At 38.4% G+C, this 21,810-nt stretch overlaps 1 protein-coding gene across 5 annotated transcripts; it reads right to left on the bottom strand.

The window, feature by feature from the left end:
• Nucleotides 1–663: 663 nt before the first annotated feature.
• LOC111866949 (U4/U6.U5 tri-snRNP-associated protein 1) lies at nucleotides 664–20,234 on the bottom strand. 5 transcript variants are annotated; one of them, XM_023856342.2, is made up of 10 exons: nucleotides 20,110–20,234; nucleotides 19,671–19,766; nucleotides 19,283–19,472; nucleotides 19,009–19,173; nucleotides 10,079–10,158; nucleotides 6,393–6,526; nucleotides 5,189–5,338; nucleotides 3,955–4,036; nucleotides 1,873–2,013; nucleotides 734–769 (listed from the first exon to the last, which is right to left on the bottom strand). In XM_023856342.2, the coding sequence occupies exons 5-9, from the start codon at nucleotides 10,107–10,109 to the stop codon at nucleotides 1,970–1,972; spliced, it is 441 nt and encodes a 146-aa protein (XP_023712110.1). In that variant the 5' UTR covers nucleotides 10,110–10,158; nucleotides 19,009–19,173; nucleotides 19,283–19,472; nucleotides 19,671–19,766; nucleotides 20,110–20,234; the 3' UTR covers nucleotides 734–769; nucleotides 1,873–1,969. The 5 variants fall into 5 exon arrangements, with proteins under 5 accessions (XP_023712106.1, XP_023712107.1, XP_023712108.1 ...); XM_023856338.2 differs by lacking the exon at nucleotides 1,873–2,013 and having other exon boundaries at nucleotides 664–769; XM_023856339.2 differs by lacking the exon at nucleotides 1,873–2,013 and having other exon boundaries at nucleotides 664–769; nucleotides 19,009–19,101.
• Nucleotides 20,235–21,810: the final 1,576 nt, after the last annotated feature.

Here is a 21,810-nt window from a genome sequence, read left to right as displayed (position 1 = left end):
ATGAGGAAACTGCTGTGGTTCCATATTGTGGTTGTTGGTCATCACTATGCGGTCCCTTCTATGCGCATGTATACACAAAGTGGCAGGTTGCTCTGCCTGCTGTGTTATGCAGTGCAAGAGGGACACGCAGCATAACAACCTGCCACTTCGTATATACATGCGCATAGAAGGGACCACATAGTGATGAGCAACAACCACAATATGGAAGCATAGCAGTTTCCTCATTTATAATTTTAAAACACCTGACCTTATAGGTCGAAACATGTAGTGAATAACTTTTAGGAAGTTTTACAAAAGGACATGCTGCACGTGAGACTGTGAAACAATTTGGTACTAAATGAAGTGCAGCAGGGTGCTACACTATACTAAAGCAAAGTAAAGCTACCACTGTAACAGGCCGTGGAGGCCCATAGGGTTGTGAGATGTTGAGGTTCCCACATTTTCTAGACAATTGGCTGACAGATGGTGGCAAGATTGTCAGCCCTATGCACCGGCATCCCTTTACCCCCAAGAATATTCCTGGTACTCACTTCTGTTAGAGGCTGAGTCGACCCCAGGGGCCATAGTGCGGCTGGAAGGATTAGGTCAATTGAAAAAAATCCATTGACTTCATCGGGACTTGAACCCATGACCTTCCGGCTTGTATTAGAAATGAGAGCTCATGACCAGATCTGGACTGATACTCACTCCCTCCTGTTCAGTTTTCTTCTTTCGTTTCTCCACTTTATTTTTGCCAGGTCCCTTTCCATGAAATTCATGAGACAGGTATCTGAAATTAGAAACAGAGACAACATTAAAGTCACTGTATGTTTCCAAGTAACATGTAAAATCCTTTCATCCTGAAGTTTCAGCCAGAAAAAAAGGTATGATCCATATAGTTCAATCTGTTATTTTGTGAAATAATAAAAATATGTAACATTCTGTTTTCCAACACAACTTACTCATACAGCCAATTGCCAGAAATGGGCATGCTACAGCACATTAAAGTCATAGATATTGAAATGATTAACACAAAATATTTTAATAAAAGTACAATGGGATAGTAATAATTTTGAGGCATGTTTCTTCCTAATTCAAGCAACCTATCTGCAAAATGAACCATTCTGCCACATTCTGTGCCTACACAACAAACTGTATCAAGTACAAAGTATTTACACACTCAAACGTCACAATATGTTGGCTAGTTACAAACTGTCACATACAGAATGGGTGAAAAGGAAGTCAATACAACAAGTATATATCAAAATGTTCTACTGAAAGCATCTGGGGTGGAAGACAATAATCTCACCACCCATGATAGGGTAATCATGATAGTGCTGGTCAGCAGAGGGACCCTACAATTTAACATGGGCTCTAATCCATTGGGGGGGGGGCATCCTTTGTATTCCTGAAGCTTGAACTCTGGTAGATGTAAAGGCATCATCTGTGAGCAGAAAAATCTGTACACAGATGCAAATAGGGTTCGAACTCAAAACCTTCTGAATGGGTATAACAGCTTACCCCAGAACCTTTTTCTTAAGGACCTAACTTAAGTCGCTCTAGTGGTGCTCCCAACTCAGTCACCAAGTTAATATGGCTGATGGTACACAACTAAAAGAACATGTGAGTGGCACGATGACAATACAGGTTTTCACATAAATCCATCAATTGGTTCAAACATTATCGTGAGGATGGCACACATGGATGATAACACGGTAGTCCCATAATCTTGTCTGTTTCCACTGAAAAACTGCTTCCTCCTTGGAATTTTTTTCTTAAAATTGCAATTACTGTGGAAAATTTTTCTGCTCTACAGAATGTACTACCATTGGACAGGCTACCCTCCACAGTGTGACCTATCTTAAAAACAGATATGCTATTATCTGTGCTAACCTGAAAGCCTCCTTTGCATTAAGTACGTGTCCATCATCATCTGTGTAGTCGAGTGTAATATTTGGTTTGTAGCCCTCCTTTTCTTTGAAGTCTGAGGTCAGACCACTGTAACGCTCGCGACGCCCAAACTTTCCATCATCTCTGAAAAAGATAAAACAATGCTGTATATTAAATTCCTTAATTAGTCTTGCTTGCTTACTTCGTCCTGTCTTGACCATCATGTAGACCTCCCTAATACTCAAGTGGGTCAATCCCGAGAGACAAGATGAGACTTGCAATCCAGCTATAGAGGAGATGACAAAGTATTCAAAGCTCAGATATTCTTTACCCTTCAAAATCTCCTACTCTACTACATAATCAAAGCAAGTGGCCGATCCTTGTGCCCATGACAACACTCTCCCCTAAGGCCTGCTGCGGAGAAGACTTGACAGCTACAGGACACTCAGGTGACTTAGTCTGCAGCCACCTGCTCACGCTAGTTCGCTTGTGGATTTTTATACCCTGACGATGGAGGCGATACATTCCTCAAAAACATCAGTTTACACAATATCTATACAGTGCCACATCCCAGAAGACGGCATTCTTCATGAGTAACATTCATAACATACCAAGACACTATACAGTAAAAAAAGAAAAAGTGAAGTTATCCCTGTAACAGACTGTGGAGGTCCATAGCGTTGTGAGATGTTGAGGCTTCCATATTTTCTAGACAATCGGCGGTGAGGTCGTCAGCCTTATGTGCCAAGCTATCCCTGTAACAGACCATGAAGGCCCATAGGGTAGTGAGACATTAAGACTCCCACATTTTCTAGACAATTGGCTCATCGATGGTGGTGAGGTTGTCAGCCTTATGCACTGGCTGCACTTTACCCCCCATGAAAATTCCTGGTACTCATTTCTGAAAAAGTTAAATAGTTCCATTCAGTGGGACTGGTTATGATTTTCTTATTTCAATTAGTCATGCCCTTACACATTTCGGTCTTCAGAGACCATCTTTGGAGGGACACCTTTTACATCAGTACAGTTGAGTAAAAGCAACACAGAGGGCCAGAAACACATACAGGACAACATTAAAGAACCCTCTTCTCGAGAACGACAAGGTGGAACACATTCAGCCCCCGTCAAAAGAAATAATAAGAGGGACAACACGAACCAGCTTGGTTTATCAATTCCAACAGAATCTTGACAAACTAACTATAAATATTTTAAAGTATTGGAACAGCCGCAGTAGTTGTAAAGACTTTAGATTTTACAGCCAATTGTATATTATTTATATTGTATGTATATATTTTAACTTTTAGAACATGTACTGTAATAGTAGTTTCTAACAGTACTGATGTAAAGGTGTCCCTCTGAAGACCGAAACATCTAAAGGCATGAATAATTGAAATAAGAATATCATAACCAGTCACACTGAATGGAACTATTTAACTTTTTCATAATATTAGTGTGATGGACCAGAATGAAACAAATCATACTCATTTCTGTTAAGAGGGTGAGTTGACCCTAGGGCCATAGTGCAGCTGGAAGGATTAGGTCAATTGAAAAAAATTAATGACCTCGTCGGGACTTGAACCCACGACCTTCCAACTTGTAGCATAGTGCCTCAACCATCCTACTGCTACTAATATTAAACAGTAATGATTAATGTGTTTCTACTAAAACCCCTAACAAAACTGCAGTATATGATTAAATATGGTACACTATCCGATGAGGTCATTGGATTTTTTTTCAAATGACCTAATCCTTCCAGCTGCACTATGGTCCTGGGGCCGACTCAGCCTCTAACAGAAATGAGTACCAGGAATTAATTAAATAATTTTCCTGGGGAGTAAAGTGCAGCCGGCGCTTAAGGCTGGCAACCTTAAAACCATCTATGAGCTGACTGTCTAGATAATGTGGGACCCTCAACGTCTCACAACCCTATGGGCCTTCACGGTCTGTTACAGGGATAGCTTTACTTTCACACCATTTATGAAATACTTAAAATATAAATGCACAATTAAAACCAATACTATCGCGTCAATATCCCTTAATTTGAATAGGCCTATGTTGTACATAAAGAATCTGCTAATGACTCACCAATCTCAACTTCATTCCAAGCTCCACGTTTGCCTTCTTCTTCCTGACGTTTCTTCTCTTCAATCATTTCCCTCTCCAAGTCCTGTAATGTAAATTTTGTATGAGATTAGCAGAACGCAAATGCGCAGTCCAAAAATTACCAATTCAAAATTACCTTGAGATAGTCTGAAATCTGAATTGCTTACCCACCAACCAATGTATAAAGAATTACTATACTGTGTAGTATTTGAGCTTCTGACAGCAGTGGTTTTGAAGAGTTCTGTCATCTGGGATATAATGCCGTGTAGTCTGTCGAAAGTCAATAGACAGTTTGCAGAAACATGTTGCCTCCATCTTCAGGGATGAAGAATAAATCAAGCAAGAAACCAGCACTGGCAGGTAACAAAGCCAGGGTTCCTACCTGCTTCACGGTGGCTTCTTGTTCTGTTTATTCTTTGACCCTGAAGATTCAGGGGACATGTTCCCCCAGAAATTCAGACGATACCCCAGAAGATGGAATTCTTCTGACTATACTGATCATCTTGAAATTTCTTTGCCAAAATATCTTTTAATATCATAGTATGCTTAAAGTTACATAATAGAAACATACTCTCATTCTGCCAAGCAATGTGCACCTGCCAAACTGACTCTGAGTTTGCAGTGAGAATACTGTGATGATTAACATTCAATTCACTTTGCAATGAATAAAATTACAAGAACTATTGGTTTTTCATTTTATCATGTTCTGAGCTATTTATTCATCCCTATTTCAATTAAACATGTAATTCCTAATAGCGTTTTTTCTACCTTTGTATCATGCACATGGCAGGGAGAAAAAAGAAATAAAAGATGGGAAAAGAAGACTGGATTTCAGATTCTTGTAGAGGAGATTGAGAAAGGCACTATCTTCTGGGAAGTAACATCCTGTAAGTCCACTGACATTCCTTCAAAATGCTTATGGACCTTATCACATTACACGGCATTTTATTCCAGAAGGTACCACTTGTCAAGAAGAAGAAGAAGAAAAAGGTTCTACCATCTCAACTATCACATTCTTACTATATAACAAGTGCTTTCATTTCTAGGGTTTCTGTTGGATGTTTCCATTTCAGTAATTTATATATCCATTATCATGGAATTCAACTGCAGTAAATAACTGTACATGAGCAATGGACTGTATCCAGTCTTGACACATGCTAAATCAAAGTGCCTTGCCAAGTGTACATGTATCTGCGGATGGTTATATTGCACTCACGAGTTCCTGAGCATCCTCATCCCTGTTGCCAGCCAGACCATAAATGGGGATGTCACCCAATGTACAGCAGAATTCTGCAGTAGCATTCAGCACAATGGAACCACCTTCCGTGTTTCCTTCTGAGTGTCTCTCCAGTACTGACTCTGCCACCTACAGACATCACAAATCACAAACAGTTAAATTATGTAGCTATACAGCATTGTTTTGTAGTATCCATAAATGCAAAGCTGTCCCTATGCTTAATTAGTTATGCTCTAGATCAGGCATGTCCAACTTCAAGATCAAACAGGTTGTGATCGATTTTTTAGTGTCAAAACTGCCAGTGATCTACCACCTTCTCCTATCGTTGTACCTCGCTTTAAGCAAAAATACTGGCAAAAATAACACGACACATGATGTTTGTTGTAAAAGCAACATACACTGAAAGTACAGACTACTTTAATATGTATTTTCCCTTCAAAATCTGAATATAATCATATTATATTACAAGTGAATTTACATGCTTTTCACGTATAATTTCCTTATAGGCCTATGAGATCGACCAAAAATCATCCCGCAATCGACGCACTGGACATGCCTGCTCTAGATGGAGGTGAGTGGCCAGCTCCATGCCACTCCCACACACGGGGAAACAGCCCCTGGTGCCTATTTGACAGGAGGCCATAACAGGTCTCAATAACCAAAATACAGCAAAGGATGATATCAATCTAAAAATCCAATTACCTATCTGGGAATCGAACCCATTACCTTTCAGTTCATAGCACAGTAAGAAAGGATGATTATATTACTTAAATGTGAAGATATAATTTACTGGTTTGAGGCCAACCACAACAAACTGTGAGAGAAACAATTTAATAGCCCTCAGGTTAAATTACAATATAGTTTCTCTAGGGTACAATGGTTTTGTAAAGTAACCAAGGAGGAAACATCATAATGAACTTTACTACAAAGTTCTGTGCAACATTTTATAACTGGAACATATGGAGACACTGTGTAGGAACTAAACATGGCACAGGATTCTGTAGCTAGGGACAATTTCATCACCTCCCACCACCTATCCACAGGGCTGCTCCTCTCTTGTCTCAGGGAGAAAAAGCAGAGAGGCAGGTAAGGGGAAGATGGCCTTCACTGAACAAGAGAAATGACCCCTACTACAGCCAACTATTTGTGAGGATTAAAAAGGAAATCTGCTGTTGTGATGTACCTTTTCTACACTGTTCTTTGATTCTGTAACAGCTTCCTGCAGCTTCAGTCTCCGTGCTTTCTTGAGGGCTATCTGTAGATCCAGTTCACTGTTATCAGGCTCAGTCCTGATGTTGGACACTATCTCTTCTGGTGCTGAAAGTTGTGTCCGATTATTAACAACATTCAAAATTGCTCCTGCACTACATTTCCTTTCATGATTTCACAACACACTTCGTAGCGGAAACTATATAGTATAAAATGGCCAATGATTAGTAAATAATGTATTCAAAAGTCTTGGTGCTTGTCACCTGATTAGGGATACTAAGTCCAAAAACACATGCCTGGTGGTTCTGTGAAAAACCATGAAAAAACCTAAGTCACGTTTGCCAGATGTTCCAGCGGAGATTCATGAACACAAGAACCCGGTTCCCTTTTTTTGAGTTCGAACTGTGGAAGTAACATGAGTCTGTACTTACAGTACAATTGGGCACGTTTATCTCTTCTTGTAGCAGTTCAATAATTTTTTGTGCTGATCTGAGGTCTGTTTTAAATTTAGGACAACAAGCACTCGTTACCTCACTTGTTTCGTACTATCATTGATGAAAACTTCAGTGTCATCACCATGATCCACTGTAGGACCTGCCATTTTAGATGTCAATAAGAGTGATAATCAATGGATTGATCTCTCAGGAATTTCTTATGCAGCTCCTAATAATTTTGCAGAAACACCAAAATTATTCAACTTATAAAATAATTTATAGTCAACATCACACAGCTCTCGTATGCTGAGGCCATTAAACTACAAGAACAAAGACAGAATTAATTTTGAACTTTGATAAAAAATAATGCAATATTTGTACATTTTAAACTTTCTGATAGCTCAGTCGGTATAGCGACAGGCTACATGCTGCAAGACTGTGGGCCCTCAGTTTCGTTCCGACCCTTCGGCGCCAGTGTATAAATCGTGTCCAATGACATTAGTTGACATAAAAAGATCATTCTCAGTCTATGAACTAATTTTGACAGACAGTAGACGTGGTTTGTCACCAGAAAACGTTGAAAAACTTCTAGTTGCCTATTGTGATGCTACTTTCTGCAGTGAATGATACATGTAAATAGGTGAGTCTGTATAAAGTGACCTACTTCTTAAGTGCATATTGTTTTATTTTTGGAGTTTATTTTCCCGCTATTTAGCGCATATTTTAAGTGTTTTTAGTGCATAAAGATCCAGGCCCTAGTGATAACACAGGTACCATAAAGAAAAACACAAACTTTAATTGACACTAATAAGGAGGTTGGTCTAGAAGTAAACACAGAGAAAACTAAGTATATGTTTCTGTCTCATGACAAAAATGCAGGGCAAAATCATGACATAAACATATGTAACATGTTTTGAAAATATGGCACAGTTCAGATATTTGTGAACGATACAAAATCAAAACCTGATTCACGACGAAATTCAGAGGAGATTGAACTCGGGTATTGCTTGCTACCATTCAGTCCAGGACCTTTTGTCTTCCATCTGCTGTACAAAAACATAAAAATTAGAATATACAAAACTATAATTTTGCCTGTAGTTCTGTATGGGTGTGAAACTTAGTCTCTGACATTAAGAGAGGAACATAGACTGAGGGTGTTGAGAATATTTGGGCCAAAGAGAGATGAAGTGAGAGGAAGTTGAAGAAAACTGCATAATAAGGAACTTTATAAGTTGTACTTTTTGCCAAGTATAATTACAATGATCAAGCCAAGGAGAATTGCATGGGCATGGAATGTAGCATGAATGGGGTTGAAGAGGAAAGCATACAGGATATTGGTGGGAAAGCCAGAAGGGAAGAGACCACTAGGATGGATAATATTAAAATGTTATGGAGATAGGATGGAGTAGTATGGACTGGATTGATCTGGCGCAGGATAGAGACTAGTAGAGGGCTTTTGTGAAAATGGTGATGAACCTTCAGGATCCTTTGGAGCAGTAGATTTTGAATGCTAAGTTGAAGACCATCTCACATGCACGTAACTTAACAGTGAGTGAGGAAAACTCTTAAATGAAGGATAATTAGGTGCTGCTGTCCTCTGAAGCGAAGTGGCAGTTCATGCTGCTTGTAGGGTGTTTGGGTACAGCTCTCTGTTGGAATGACAGATTATTAACATTGGGAAGGCACTACCTGACTTTTTCTTTTCAGTTGTCAGTAACCATTACACAGAATGTTCTCCCCCCACTACACAGCATCCATCAGAAAGGCTTTTTCCTTTCAGAGTGAGCAAATGAACACATTTCCCCATTATTACAAGGAACTACTGGGCATTTGTGCTAGTCAGTTCTGGAGATGAACGTCAATGTCAAATGCATTAACATCTTGGCAGTGTTACCGCGTGTACTCAAGAGACATGAAGGACATGAAGTATGCTGGGACGTGCTCCTTAACCTGAGTGCCTGTAAGAGTGAAACTGGTACTCCTGTACGAGAATGTGCACTGTGTTATCCAGGTGGATGTCATATAGATAATACATGCTAACGTGTTTTGAAGACGGGACATCTACAGCACACTTGAATTCAGGTCATCCATGGACTGTACAGACAGCAATCATGGAATGAGAGCCTAGATGATATTGCACAAGAATTGGGACTGTCGCAAACAAGGCCAAGTACTACATGATGATCAGTTGCATCTGTACAACTACTTGCAGAGCTCTCTTCTGTTTTGAGACAGTCATCCTCTGCAGACGAGCTCACTTCACATAACATTCTGTGGATAGCTGAAGGAAGTTTGTTCAACATCCATCTCAGGCATGGTATGTTTGCCAGGGACAGTGTTGTGGTGATAAGATGCACCTCTAGCTGCAAGGCAGAGGTTGTGGTTTTAGCGCAGAAGCCTCCTTGGTTCCGAAATCCTGTGGTGACAGGACTCCAAGCAGATTAAACAGTGGTCGATGGCAGCAAATTAGGGTGTTTTTGAGAGGATACTGTGCCAGGCACTGCTTGGAACACCTACCCACTGGCCCACGGATCAATCATTCCATATCTTGTGCCACTTGAAAACTAAATATCACAGGATAGGTGTTGTATGATATTTTTGACATTCTTCCTTCTTTAACCATGAAATGATACTGTGCATGAGTTTTGTTCCATCCTGTGTAGCATGTTCAAATTTGCAATTTGTAAAGCCCTATATAACTGTTACAGTATATTGACAGTTTGGGAGTAGTATCAGTGAAGAAAATCTGTGTCAAGTTCATGGATGAGCAAGGACTGCGCAGTGTCCACCTCTTCATCTGTGCACCATCTGTGAGGAACTACCATACTACAGCTATATGTCATCTCATGTTCATTCTTCTAGGTCATTATTTGTGTGGACCTTGTTCTGTATATGTACATACCCTTTGGTCATGAAGTGAAATGTAATTTCTGCAGTACATTATAAACATGATAAATTTTATCTCTCATACCCCCTCCCCAGATCAGTACTGTAAGGGAGTAGGCAGGGCATGGAGGATCTCAGCAGAACTGCTTGTGGGTCTATACATGCACTCCCCCATGTCTTCATGGCGTAGTCAAGGACAGGGACAACTTTACCTTCTTTTTTTTTTTTTTTTTCACTGTAATTAGAAAATGGTCTCATGCAATTTCCAAATATAATGAAGCAACTCCTGGCAGTTTCTACCCCATTTGAAATAACTTTTATAATGCAAATCACTGATTACCTTGCCTCTGCAAACTCCTCCATTCACACATCGAATTTTGATCCAGGCAGTCTGCAATGTGTTAATTTGCCGTACACCAACTGTGAATGAACAAAACACAGTGTCAAGATATTTTCAGTATTTCACCGCAACTGGGCACTAGATTGATGTGAGTGATCAGATTTGTGCTGCCCAGAGTGCCACAGTCTGTTTCATTCATACAGAAAAGGGTTACGTGCTCTAAGGAGATACAGTATTCACATGAATGAAGAAACAAGTCCCAGTTAAGATATGGGCGAGTCATGCATGCTCAGGCGACATGCTTCCCGAGCAGATTAACATTCCATTACAAAACCACTATACAGATTTGGAATAAGTATCACAACACATGCAACAGAAAGGTATGCAAATGTACATGACATGCACTGACCTACTGCACTACGATTTATACAAAATGAGACAGTTCCTAGGTACTATTAAAATTCATGCAGGGAAGTGCCATATGCAGTCTCAAACCGAAAAAATGTGTACATCACTTTTTCTTCCCACAGCGCACACAGACATACATCAGAATCATTAATGAAATGAAGCAAGTCTATCTTGAGATGTCAGTAGTTACTCAGGTCATTAAAAGAGCTTCCCAGAATATTATGGAGCCCAACACAGATCCCTGTCCTGAACAATCCACTCTCTCCCATGCCATTTCTTTCAGATTTGTTTTAATATTACCCTCCCATATAAGCCTAGGTCTTCCTCAAAAATTCTGTATGCTCTTATCTTCTGCTACATACCCCACCCAGGTATGGACTTCATGCTTCAGCTGATTTAACTCTTAATGTAAAGCACCTGTGCCCCAGAGCTGGTCATACAGCCTCTCTGAATGCTACCTCTCTCGCAATGACTGTGGCCGCAATGTGAAGTATCACGACAATATGAACTTGACTGTGGTGTCACCTTCCCTATCAGTCTGCTATTGTGACTAGATCTTTGCATCTTTCCTCAATTGCTCCAGGAAATTTCTGGGATATGGCTTTAAATTAGACCATGATCACTTCCTGTGTAATTCCTGAGAGACACTCATCCAGTAATTTAACACAAACCTATGCGGTTGAAAAAAGTTGCTAGATAAGCCAAGTCTACCTGTGAAATGCAATTCTTCACCACTGATGAGGCATGCAAAGGCCAAGAATATTAAAGAAACAGCATTACCACCACAACAGCAGCAATCAATCAACAACCTCTGAGCTACCTAGAAGCAAGTCAACACCCCCTGGCACCCACTGTGCACTCTGCTTAAGAAACGGACCACCAAATTAGCAAATATTGTTTTTATAAAACCTGTCATGGGTTCATATCCTTGGCCACTTCAATCAAGCTCAATATTCCTTTCAGGTTTTTCCAAACTAAGTTTTGTGCACACGTCTTCTTTCCCCAATTTTGACTTAATGACATACACAACCTATCCAAGTCAACAGAAACATACAGAAATATAATGAAGCTTAGTGAGTTCAGTGCACCCTGGGTTCAAATTACATAAATCATAAAACATAGAATTCATGAATTCATAATTCCCTCTCCCTGGTGAGGTCTATGATCCCAATCACCTACACAACTACACTACTAGGGACATAACCTCTTGGTAGGGGTCATACAGAAGAGGGTTGGACTAAGGCCAACAACCTCACCTTGGAAATCAATGCATGTTAAGAAACCTGATGACAGAAATCAGCTGGAAAACTTAAATGACTAAGGATTAGGCCGCACCACAGCTCAAGAGGTTAGTCGCTGGCTTCCCACCGTGGCGGCCCGGGTTCGATCCTGGGTCTGGTCAAGTGGGATTTGTGGTGGACAAAATGGTGCTGGGCAGATTTTCTCTGAGTACTCCGGTTTCCCCTGCCACTCTTCATTCCACCAACTGCTCCACAATCACCCTCACCCATCATCTGGGGCTGGTACAACAGGCCAGAAGTGGCCACAGTACAAGGGACTTAGTCCCACCCCACTAGCAATAAAAAAAATGACTAAGGAAGGCTGCGCCATAGCTCAAGCTGTTAGTTGCTGCCTCCCCAACACAGCGGCCCGGGTTCGATCCCGGGTCTGGTCATGTGGGATTTGTGGTGGACAAAGTGGCGTTGGGACGGGTTTTCTCAGAGTACTTCGGTTTCCCCTGCCAATCTTCATTCCACCAAATTCTCCATCATCATAATCACCCAGGGCAGGTACAATAGACCAATCAGTGGCCGCTGTGCTGAGTGGACCCAGCTGGACTCCACCCCCCAATAAGCAAATTACAAAAAAATTAATTATAACTTAAATGACTAAGGAAAGGTTATCAGGGCAGCAGGTCATATCTTGCTCCTTGGGATGTGCTCAGTTCATAAGTAATCAATTAAAATTGAAATTCACTGGATGTCACCAAACGTCTGTCAACAACAACAAACATCTTTCAGATGATGTCAGACTCTGTTACTTGCATTGACAGTAACAGCTCACGACAACATGTAAATATCCTTCCAGAACATTGATGTAAGAATATGAGGCATGGAACTACCGCATTCAAAGGACAATATTTCAGTACCTCAGAACAAACATTTTGCTATAAATTTTCAATATAATTATTTTTTAATGAACAAACTCTGCAAATTCCTACTCATAAACAGCATTCGTGCTAGGTTCATGGCAAACTGCTGTATGAACATTCTACCAGAAGTGCATCAGCAATTAATATGCAAATGAGTCTGCCCCTCCAACTTACAAACAGCATACCCCACTATATTGTGATCATGTGGGTTGGGGTATTCATTCATTCATTTATTTTACATTCCATAGATCCACAGTACAACAGGTAGGATATGGAACACGTCAAGTGGTACATATATAAAAGACAAATAAGCCAAAAATAGAATAAAATAAAATGATGACAGAAATATAAAAAGTTCTATTACTAACAGTTTTAAAACTTGGTGATAATAAACATAATTTATTAAACTACATATAAATTCTTTGGTATGTCACTGACTTGCAATAGCCTTAAATTGAAGATATTCATCAATGGAATAAAAATAATGTGTATAAAGAAAAATATTTTAGACAGGCTTCAAATTTCCTTGGATTATGAGATATATCTTTAATATGTGGAGGAAGATTGTTAAATACCCATACAGTACACTCCCTTTGGGTAAACTGTAAAATTTACTGTAGGCAGATAAAATTATTTGATTGTCTTGTACCTGTATTATACTTTTCTGAATTTAAAATCAAGAGATACTTGTTATTGATCACAAACAACATGAGTGAAAAAATATATTGTGATGCAAGAGGCAAAATTTCCAACTTCCTAAACTGTAAGAGGCAAAATTTCAAACTTCCTAAACAAATTCCTGCACGAAGCCCTTCTCCTACAGCCCATCATAATTCTTATTATTCTTTTTTGCATTCTAAATATTTTAAAACTGTGGGGCGAATTTCCCCAGAACATTAAGCCATAGCTTATGATCGAATTAAAATATGAATAACAAATAATTTTCAGAACATTGAAAGACATATATGACTTAATACTCCTCATAATATAACATGCCAAACTCAGTTTTGGGATAATACATTGAATATGACCTCTCCAGTCCAATGAATCATTTATATTTATGCCAAGGATCTTAATGTTAGACATAGCTGTTATTTGTTGATTGTTATAAACAATATTTACATCAATTGTGGATTTATTTTTAGTTTTAAAATGAATACAATGAGTGTTGTTAACATTCATGATATGTAAGCAATGTCCATCTTTTAGTGCACTCAATTTTACTTGTTACTTCACAACATGTTTCGGCATAATAATGCCATCATCAGGTGCTTACTTATCCACGTCAAACCAGTTCATTGCATGCCATGTTCACACATTAAAATAACTAAAATATGTATCTATCATATACATTGTCAAACGTTAAAATATTAAAACTGTTCAGGATACCACATCGCTACGTCGCCCCTCACTACGTCAGTCACGCCCATTCTCCTTTGTTGGAGCACTCCTTCACTATCTTGTGTGTTGTGCTTTTGTTGTGTTGTGCTCCTGCGACTGCGTGTGTTATACTGTTGGGCTTCCTGGGTATGTGTGTGTGTTCTGTCTTCGTTTTGAGTGAGTTGAGTTTAGTTATTTTAATGTGTGAACATGGCATGCAATGAACTGGTTTGACGTGGATAAGTAAGCACCTGAAGATGGCATTATTATGCCGAAACATGTAGTGCGAGGGGGAGAAGGAGTTAAATGAGTGTATGCACTGCAAGACGGATTAAATAAATCATGGAATCAGGTACTCTATTTATGTCAATCTATTTCACTGCTTGCCATTATGTCATTGTAAAATTTATTTTACATTTTTAAATACTTTTTAAATTTTACAATGACATAATGGCAAGCAATGAAATAGACTGACGTAAATAGAGCACCTGATGATGGCACTGTAGTGCCGAAACATGTTGTGAAGTAACAAGTAAAATTGAGTGCACTAAAAGACGGACACTGCTTACATATCATGGATGAAGATCAGTGCAACAGGACGCTAAAATACAATGTTGTTAACATTTATTGAAAGTAAATTTGTTTTGAACCATTTATTTACGCAAGTGAAGGTGTCAGACATCTTATTTTGAAAGCCCCCTAAGCTAGAACCTTTGACTAATATGCTTGTATCATCAGCAAACAAAATAGGTATAGCTTTACTGTCTACAATCTTGGGCAAATCATTAATATAAATGTTTGGAAACGGAGTCTTAAAAGACTGCGATACATAATGAAGAGAAGTAATATTATCTGGGTTATGAAAGCTAAGTTCGTTATATTTATTAATATTTTTAGCTATAGATGAGAAATATTTATTAAACTCATTAGCTATCACTTGGTGGTTATTGACCAGAGTCCCTTTAATATTTAAAGTAATATTCTTATCAGTATTTCTTGTTTTATTAGTTTCTAATTTAACTATATCCCAGATGGTTTTATTCTTGTTCAGGGATTTACTAATTTTGTCTGCATAATTAAGTCTTTTTGCTTCCTTGATGACAGCAGATAAAATTTTACAATATTTTTTATAGTAGTTTAACGAGATTTAGATTATTACCGTCCCTACATGCTATGAAGAGTTCTCTTTTATGTTTACAAGAGGTTAGAATTCCTAAAGTAATCCAATTATTACAATTCTTTTTTCCAATGNCTTTGACTAATATGCTTGTATCATCAGCAAACAAAATAGGTATAGCTTTACTGTCTACAATCTTGGGCAAATCATTAATATAAATGTTTGGAAACGGAGTCTTAAAAGACTGCGATACATAATGAAGAGGAGTAATATTATCTGGGTTATGAAAGCTAAGTTCGTTATATTTATTAATATTTTTAGCTATAGATGAGAAATATTTATTAAACTCATTAGCTATCACTTGGTGGTTATTGACCAGAGTCCCTTTAATATTTAAAGTAATATTCTTATCAGTATTTCTTGTTTTATTAGTTTCTAATTTAACTATATCCCAGATGGTTTTATTCTTGTTCAGGGATTTACTAATTTTGTCTGCATAATTAAGTCTTTTTGCTTCCTTGATGACAGCAGATAAAATTTTACAATATTTTTTATAGTAGTTTAACGAGATTTAGATTATTACCGTCCCTACATGCTATGAAGAGTTCTCTTTTATGTTTACAAGAGGTTAGAATTCCTAAAGTAATCCAATTATTACAATTCTTTTTTCCAATGCTGACTCTCTTTAAAGGAAAGCTAGAGTAGAAAATTTTCAAATAGGAGTCTAGGAAGGAATTGTACATTTCATTGACATTATCCGTGGAGAAAAGNTTATTAATATTTTTAGCTATAGATGAGAAATATTTATTAAACTCATTAGCTATCACTTGGTGGTTATTGACCAGAGTCCCTTTAATATTTAAAGTAATATTCTTATCAGTATTTCTTGTTTTATTAGTTTCTAATTTAACTATATCCCAGATGGTTTTATTCTTGTTCAGGGATTTACTAATTTTGTCTGCATAATTAAGTCTTTTTGCTTCCTTGATGACAGCAGATAAAATTTTACAATATTTTTTATAGTAGTTTAACGAGATTTAGATTATTACCGTCCCTACATGCTATGAAGAGTTCTCTTTTATGTTTACAAGAGGTTAGAATTCCTAAAGTAATCCAATTATTACAATTCTTTTTTCCAATGCTGACTCTCTTTAAAGGAAAGCTAGAGTAGAAAATTTTCAAATAGGAGTCTAGGAAGGAATTGTACATTTCATTGACATTATCCGTGGAGAAAAGAGTATCCCAAGTTTCATAGCTTAATTTAAGGAGAAAGTCATTTATTGTATATTCGTTAATGTTTCTAGTCAGCACAAATTTTTAGTGGGTGGTCTTAGACTAAAAGAATGTAATGTTATAGTCCGGGCATCATGATCTGAAAGCCCATTTATTATTGGACTTATGGAATAATTTCCACCCTTGGTAATATTGATAAAAAATATTGTCAATAGCTGTGGCGGAATTATGTTGAATGTGAGTTGGAAAATTAACTACACTCGTTAATTTTTTAGTTTTGAGCAAGGCTTCCAATTGGCTTTTTCTATCACTGTCAACTAAATAATTTATGTTTAAGTCGCCACAAACAATGAAGTCAATAGTAACAATAAATAGTTCTTAAGGATTGCGTCTAATTTAATAATAAAAGTATCAAAATTGCCTGATGGAGATCTGTATATAGCAATTATACACACCTTTTTAGTATTCAAATATAACTTAATGGCACAAACCTCAAAATCCTTTCCTTACAATACTTTGCAAGGTCAATGCTTGCATACTTTATCTTTTCTCCTTTTTCATATGATGCTCTACAGTAACTAGCCCCTAAACTATAACTATATAAAAAGATTTGCTGTAGCTCTAAATAGTTCATATGATGTTCAGAAAGATACAGAACATGAGGGAAAGTCGGATATAATTGGCTTAACAGTTCATTTACTTTCCTTCTCAAACCTCTTATGTTTTGATGATAAACAGTTAAAGACAGTGATCTGTTTGATTGATAAAAACATTTCTTTTGGTGTTTGGTGTTACCACTACTAGTAAATAAGGTTTCTTCTCTACTACTATTTACACATATTTGGTTTATTATTCTTACTTACACCACTAACACTTTTACCACTCAGATAGGCGATGTTACAATTTACATTTACCATAAAACATCTTGCTTCCTAATAGGTGGGAGTTTTCTTAATCTCGTTGATTTGCGTGCTATTACCTGTTCCTGAGAGTCGTCATTTACTCTTGTAGATTTACCCACTGAGTCTGCTGGCAGTGGGTCATCATTTTCTTTTCAAGTTATATGCACACAAACCACATCAGTCTTTAATGGAATATCTACACTCACAACACTGTTCCCAAGTTTATGGCAGTCATCAGTCTCCTCAAGACTCAAACATTCCATACTGTTAACTGCTGGTAGTTTTTGGAGTCTATTTGATTTGCGTACTGGTTCATTTTTTTGCTCTGTAGTTGTTTTTACTGAGTCATTCATAGCTGGACACTTGTTAGCTTGTAGATTTGCATTATAATTTTCAGATTCCTTCCAGAGCAAGCAAATGTTCCTGGGTTGACCATTTCTTTTCTCACCTGTCTTCAAGGGTCCATTTGTTGTTGGAATACGAGTCCCTTCCTCTTCTAGCTCTTGTTCATCCTTCCCTTTCATTATAATTGGGTCAGACTTTTTCTCCCTCCACATATCCAAAATTTCTTTTACTATTCTTTTTACTATCTGCTCCTTACCTCTTGAATTCATATGTAACCCATGTTTAGTAAACGAGTCTCTTTCGGATTCTATCTCTATAACACGTGAAGTTCTGAAAACCTTCATAATTTTTTTTAACTTTCTGTTAAACCTTTTCACCTCATCATTTACACATGATTTTTGCTCCAAGTCATGTCTATGTGGTAGGTTCATAACTAAAACGTTTGTGTGAGTATTCTTGTTTACAAAGTTCCTAATTTGGATCATTCCCTTATCAGTCTCATTCCTGCTAACATCCTTAGTACCACCCCACACAATCACCAAGTCCTTTTTAGATGAGTCCTCAATATCATTCACACCTGAAGTTAAAACTGTTGCTAGATCTGCAACAGGTATCACTAGTCCTTGAACAATGTATTCCACATCTAGGTTATGTCGTAATTTAGCCGCCATTTCCCTTACATGACTCTCACCAAGAAATAAAATCTTGTTTCCTGGATTTTGAAGATTATCCTTTTTTCTTCTAACCTTCCCACTTTTTTGTTGAAGAGTTACCTTTTTGAATTCAGGCTCTTTGACATTCGACAGCACTTCTAAGCGGTTTGCGGTTATGATAGACTGGTTATCTCGTTGGATTTCCATCCTTCTGGTTGTCCTTACGGGTTTTGCACTTTTCCATTTCTGAGTGTAATTATACTCTTGAACATGTCCTTTATCATGGACCATATACTGCATCTGGCTTTCATGTGCGCCAAGGTCTGGGGAATCAGTCTTACCTTGTTCAGACTGCGCTAGATCGGTATAACATAATCCATGTTCTTTTTGTAATAAAGAATTATAGTTTTTAAAGATTTTAGTTCCTCTAGCACTTCAATAAGTTGACTTTGCAGTCAACTACAATTTACACAGGTTCCCTTATTATCTAGCTCAGACAGTGATTTAAACGGTGAGCAATCACCCCGCATAACTTCTTTTTCCACCATATTGGAAAACCATATGAATGTATATCATGTAGTCCTACAGGAGAATACCCAGCATTTCAGAGTAACATAACTGACTGCAGCTTCCAGGCTGATACCCACCTGTCAAGCTACAGTGTCCTGAACCAGATCAAAATATAAATCTTCATTGCTATAGAATCCTCAAAACTCAACTGCTTCAGGGACAACACACACCTTTGCTATACAGGCTCCTTGCTGCTGGCACCTGGTGACATGCCTTCTCTGCAGATGGAATGCAGGAGGAAGGGGGCCCCTCCTGGATCCTCCCTGTTGAGACAAGGCCCAATCACATCCTCTGACAGCTGAGACAGCAGTTACTCCACTGATGCCCCACCAGCCCTACCAAGAATCACAAATTATAATTCTCGTACAATCTGCATCATACTGATGCCTCTCCCACTGTTCGTTTCCAAAATCCTACTCGATAATGTTCCTCCACGAGACTCACCTTCACTACAAGACAGCTTTGTGACTGGTGTGCAAGTGGCCATCTGAGTGTAAGGGATCTTGGGTGCTCCTTCCTTGGTAAGAAGTCCAGTTTCTCACAGGTGACATTGCAGGGGGCACTTGAGGAATTCCTGCATGCTCCTAGCTGGCTTCACGCCAAACAGCGTCCTTCACCATGGAGAATGGTTTCTCTTTTTTTTAAATCATGCCACCCCAACACAGAAAACAAGAGTAAAAAATGGGTAAAGAATACTCAATTCTCAAGCACAATATATTTACCAACACGGCTTATTATACACTAGACAACTCATTAACATTAACCCATTTCATACGAGCGCATTATCCATTCAAAATTCGAATTCAAGATTTTCAGTTTGTAAATAACTCACCCAAACGCGAGTGTCAGTACAGGACCTCCTTGCACCAGATGGCTACATTCAGCGTCATCATGAACTGTAACTCGCCACTGCGAAGCCATCAAATTGCTGCCAACATTGAGCAAAAATCTCTAAGAGGACTCTCAACCACTTCCCTTATGCTAAACTACTCTTAACTACATACAACGAAGTGCAAAGCAAACTGTCAATTTTCTCTTGGGTGTGGTGAGGTCGGTTCCCCATTGCTGTTCTTCCTACATAGTAATGTACCGCAGGCAATACACCCTGACACCTAATATATCAAGTCAACATCATAACCATCATAACAATCCTCTGCAGTGTAACAAAAGCAAAACCTGACTGGAACTTCGGCTGATATGGGGTGGACAGACCATTGTCTTAACTGTCAAAGCTTAAATAATTCCTCTTGTAAATAACAACGGCTACTTACCTGCAAACTATTATTTGATGATCTCTACGCTTATTATTAAGAACAGAGATTTTAATTATTCCTACCGCGTTCATTTCTCCATGTACCCTACACTTAAACCTTCGACTTCAACCGGCCATATTTGGCGAAAATGAAAACCAATCAAATCTTGTCGGTCCAATCATGTGAACCAACGGTTACACCCAAAGTTACCATGATAACTTATGGGTCAGGTCGGGAGAGTACGCTGCGGTTCTCTGTTTCCTGGGCTCCTAGAAGCATGACCCTACTCTTCCCTTTAATTCTCTCTCTAGCACGCATCGCCTACCAGTCCCGAGTCCCGAGCAAACAAAAAGGTCCAGCAAGTGCTCTGTTTGCAGTGATAGATATGTCCCAACATCTTTAACATACTTAAACCCTGCCTTTTGCCAATAGATTACATTTGTGTTTCATGTTACTCTCACATTAAATAGCGATTCTTTTCTTAACCGCATGAACCGGTTGAGCTTTGTAGCAGAGACGTAATATGTTTCTTGCGAGATACGAATTTAATTTTGATATTTGCAAGAAAATCGGTCTTTGAAGGGTTAACCCATGCGAATTTCCTGTGCCTCACTTGCATCAAAGTTTAATAAATTGTTCACAGAGGTCAGGTGGTACCAGTGGTACCAGCGGTACCAGTCTACTACAGCTCCATCTTGGAAGGCAATGTGGCATTACAAAGCAAAAAGAATATGCCGTTAAGGCACTATGCTACAAGTCGGAAGGTCGCGGGTTCAAATATCGATGAGGTCATTGGATTCTTTCAATTGACCTAATCCTGGGGTTCACTCAGCCTCTAACAGAAATGAGTACCAGGAATTAAGTAAATAATTTTCTTGGGGAGCAAAGCACTGCCGGTGCGTAGGGCCCACAACCTTACCGCCATCTTTGAGCCGATTGTCTAGAGATGTGGGACCCTCAACGTCTCACAACCTTATGGTCCTTCAGGGCCTGTTATAGTGATAGCTTTACTTTACTTTTTTTTTACTTTATTATTATTATTATTATTAATGAGGATTATGTTCTTTTGTATATATCTTTTAACTACTTAACAATTTTTGACAAGAAAAAGGTTAGTTTCATATGAGCTCCGTGTAAAGGGAGGGTTCCTGTCAAATGTATGAAGAGAAGTGTCACACATGGTCCTGCATGCAGGTATAATACTTAAAAGTAGTTTAAATGAAAGGGACACCTGAGCCTAGTGATGAGACACAATCTCTTACTTTGGGGAGGTGGGGGATCAGTTTTAATTTAGGGGGTTTTGTGGCATATTGATTAAATCTTAATTGTATTTCCACCAGTGTAACAAACTGTGTTTCATGAAACAGATGGCATCTTCTCATCTGTACTAAGGCTTTCTCATGATTTTTCTTTCCATAGATCTTCCCATAAAAATTTAATGTTTATTTTTTCTTATATGCATGGAGCATTTCAATTCCAATTAGCCGTTTAAATTTAAATGTATGAAAATTCACTCACTCATGGAGCTGAGTCCTTCCTGAGAAGCTGCCAATTGTGCAGCTACTCAAAAGCTTCCCAGTGTTTTATGGAACCCAAAGGTTCATTACTGTATTCAGAAGAGCCCTATCCTAAGCCAGATCAATGCAATCCATACCATCTTATCCTATCTATCTAAGATCAATTTTAATATTGTCCACTCACCTGCGCTTTGGTCTTCCT

Source organism: Cryptotermes secundus, unplaced genomic scaffold (genome assembly GCF_002891405.2).
Source record: "Cryptotermes secundus unplaced genomic scaffold, Csec_1.0 scaffold899, whole genome shotgun sequence".
Lineage (NCBI taxonomy): Eukaryota > Metazoa > Arthropoda > Insecta > Blattodea > Kalotermitidae > Cryptotermes > Cryptotermes secundus.
The sequence above is the reverse complement of the archived record's forward strand: the minus strand, read 5'-3'. Positions and strand labels throughout refer to the sequence as shown.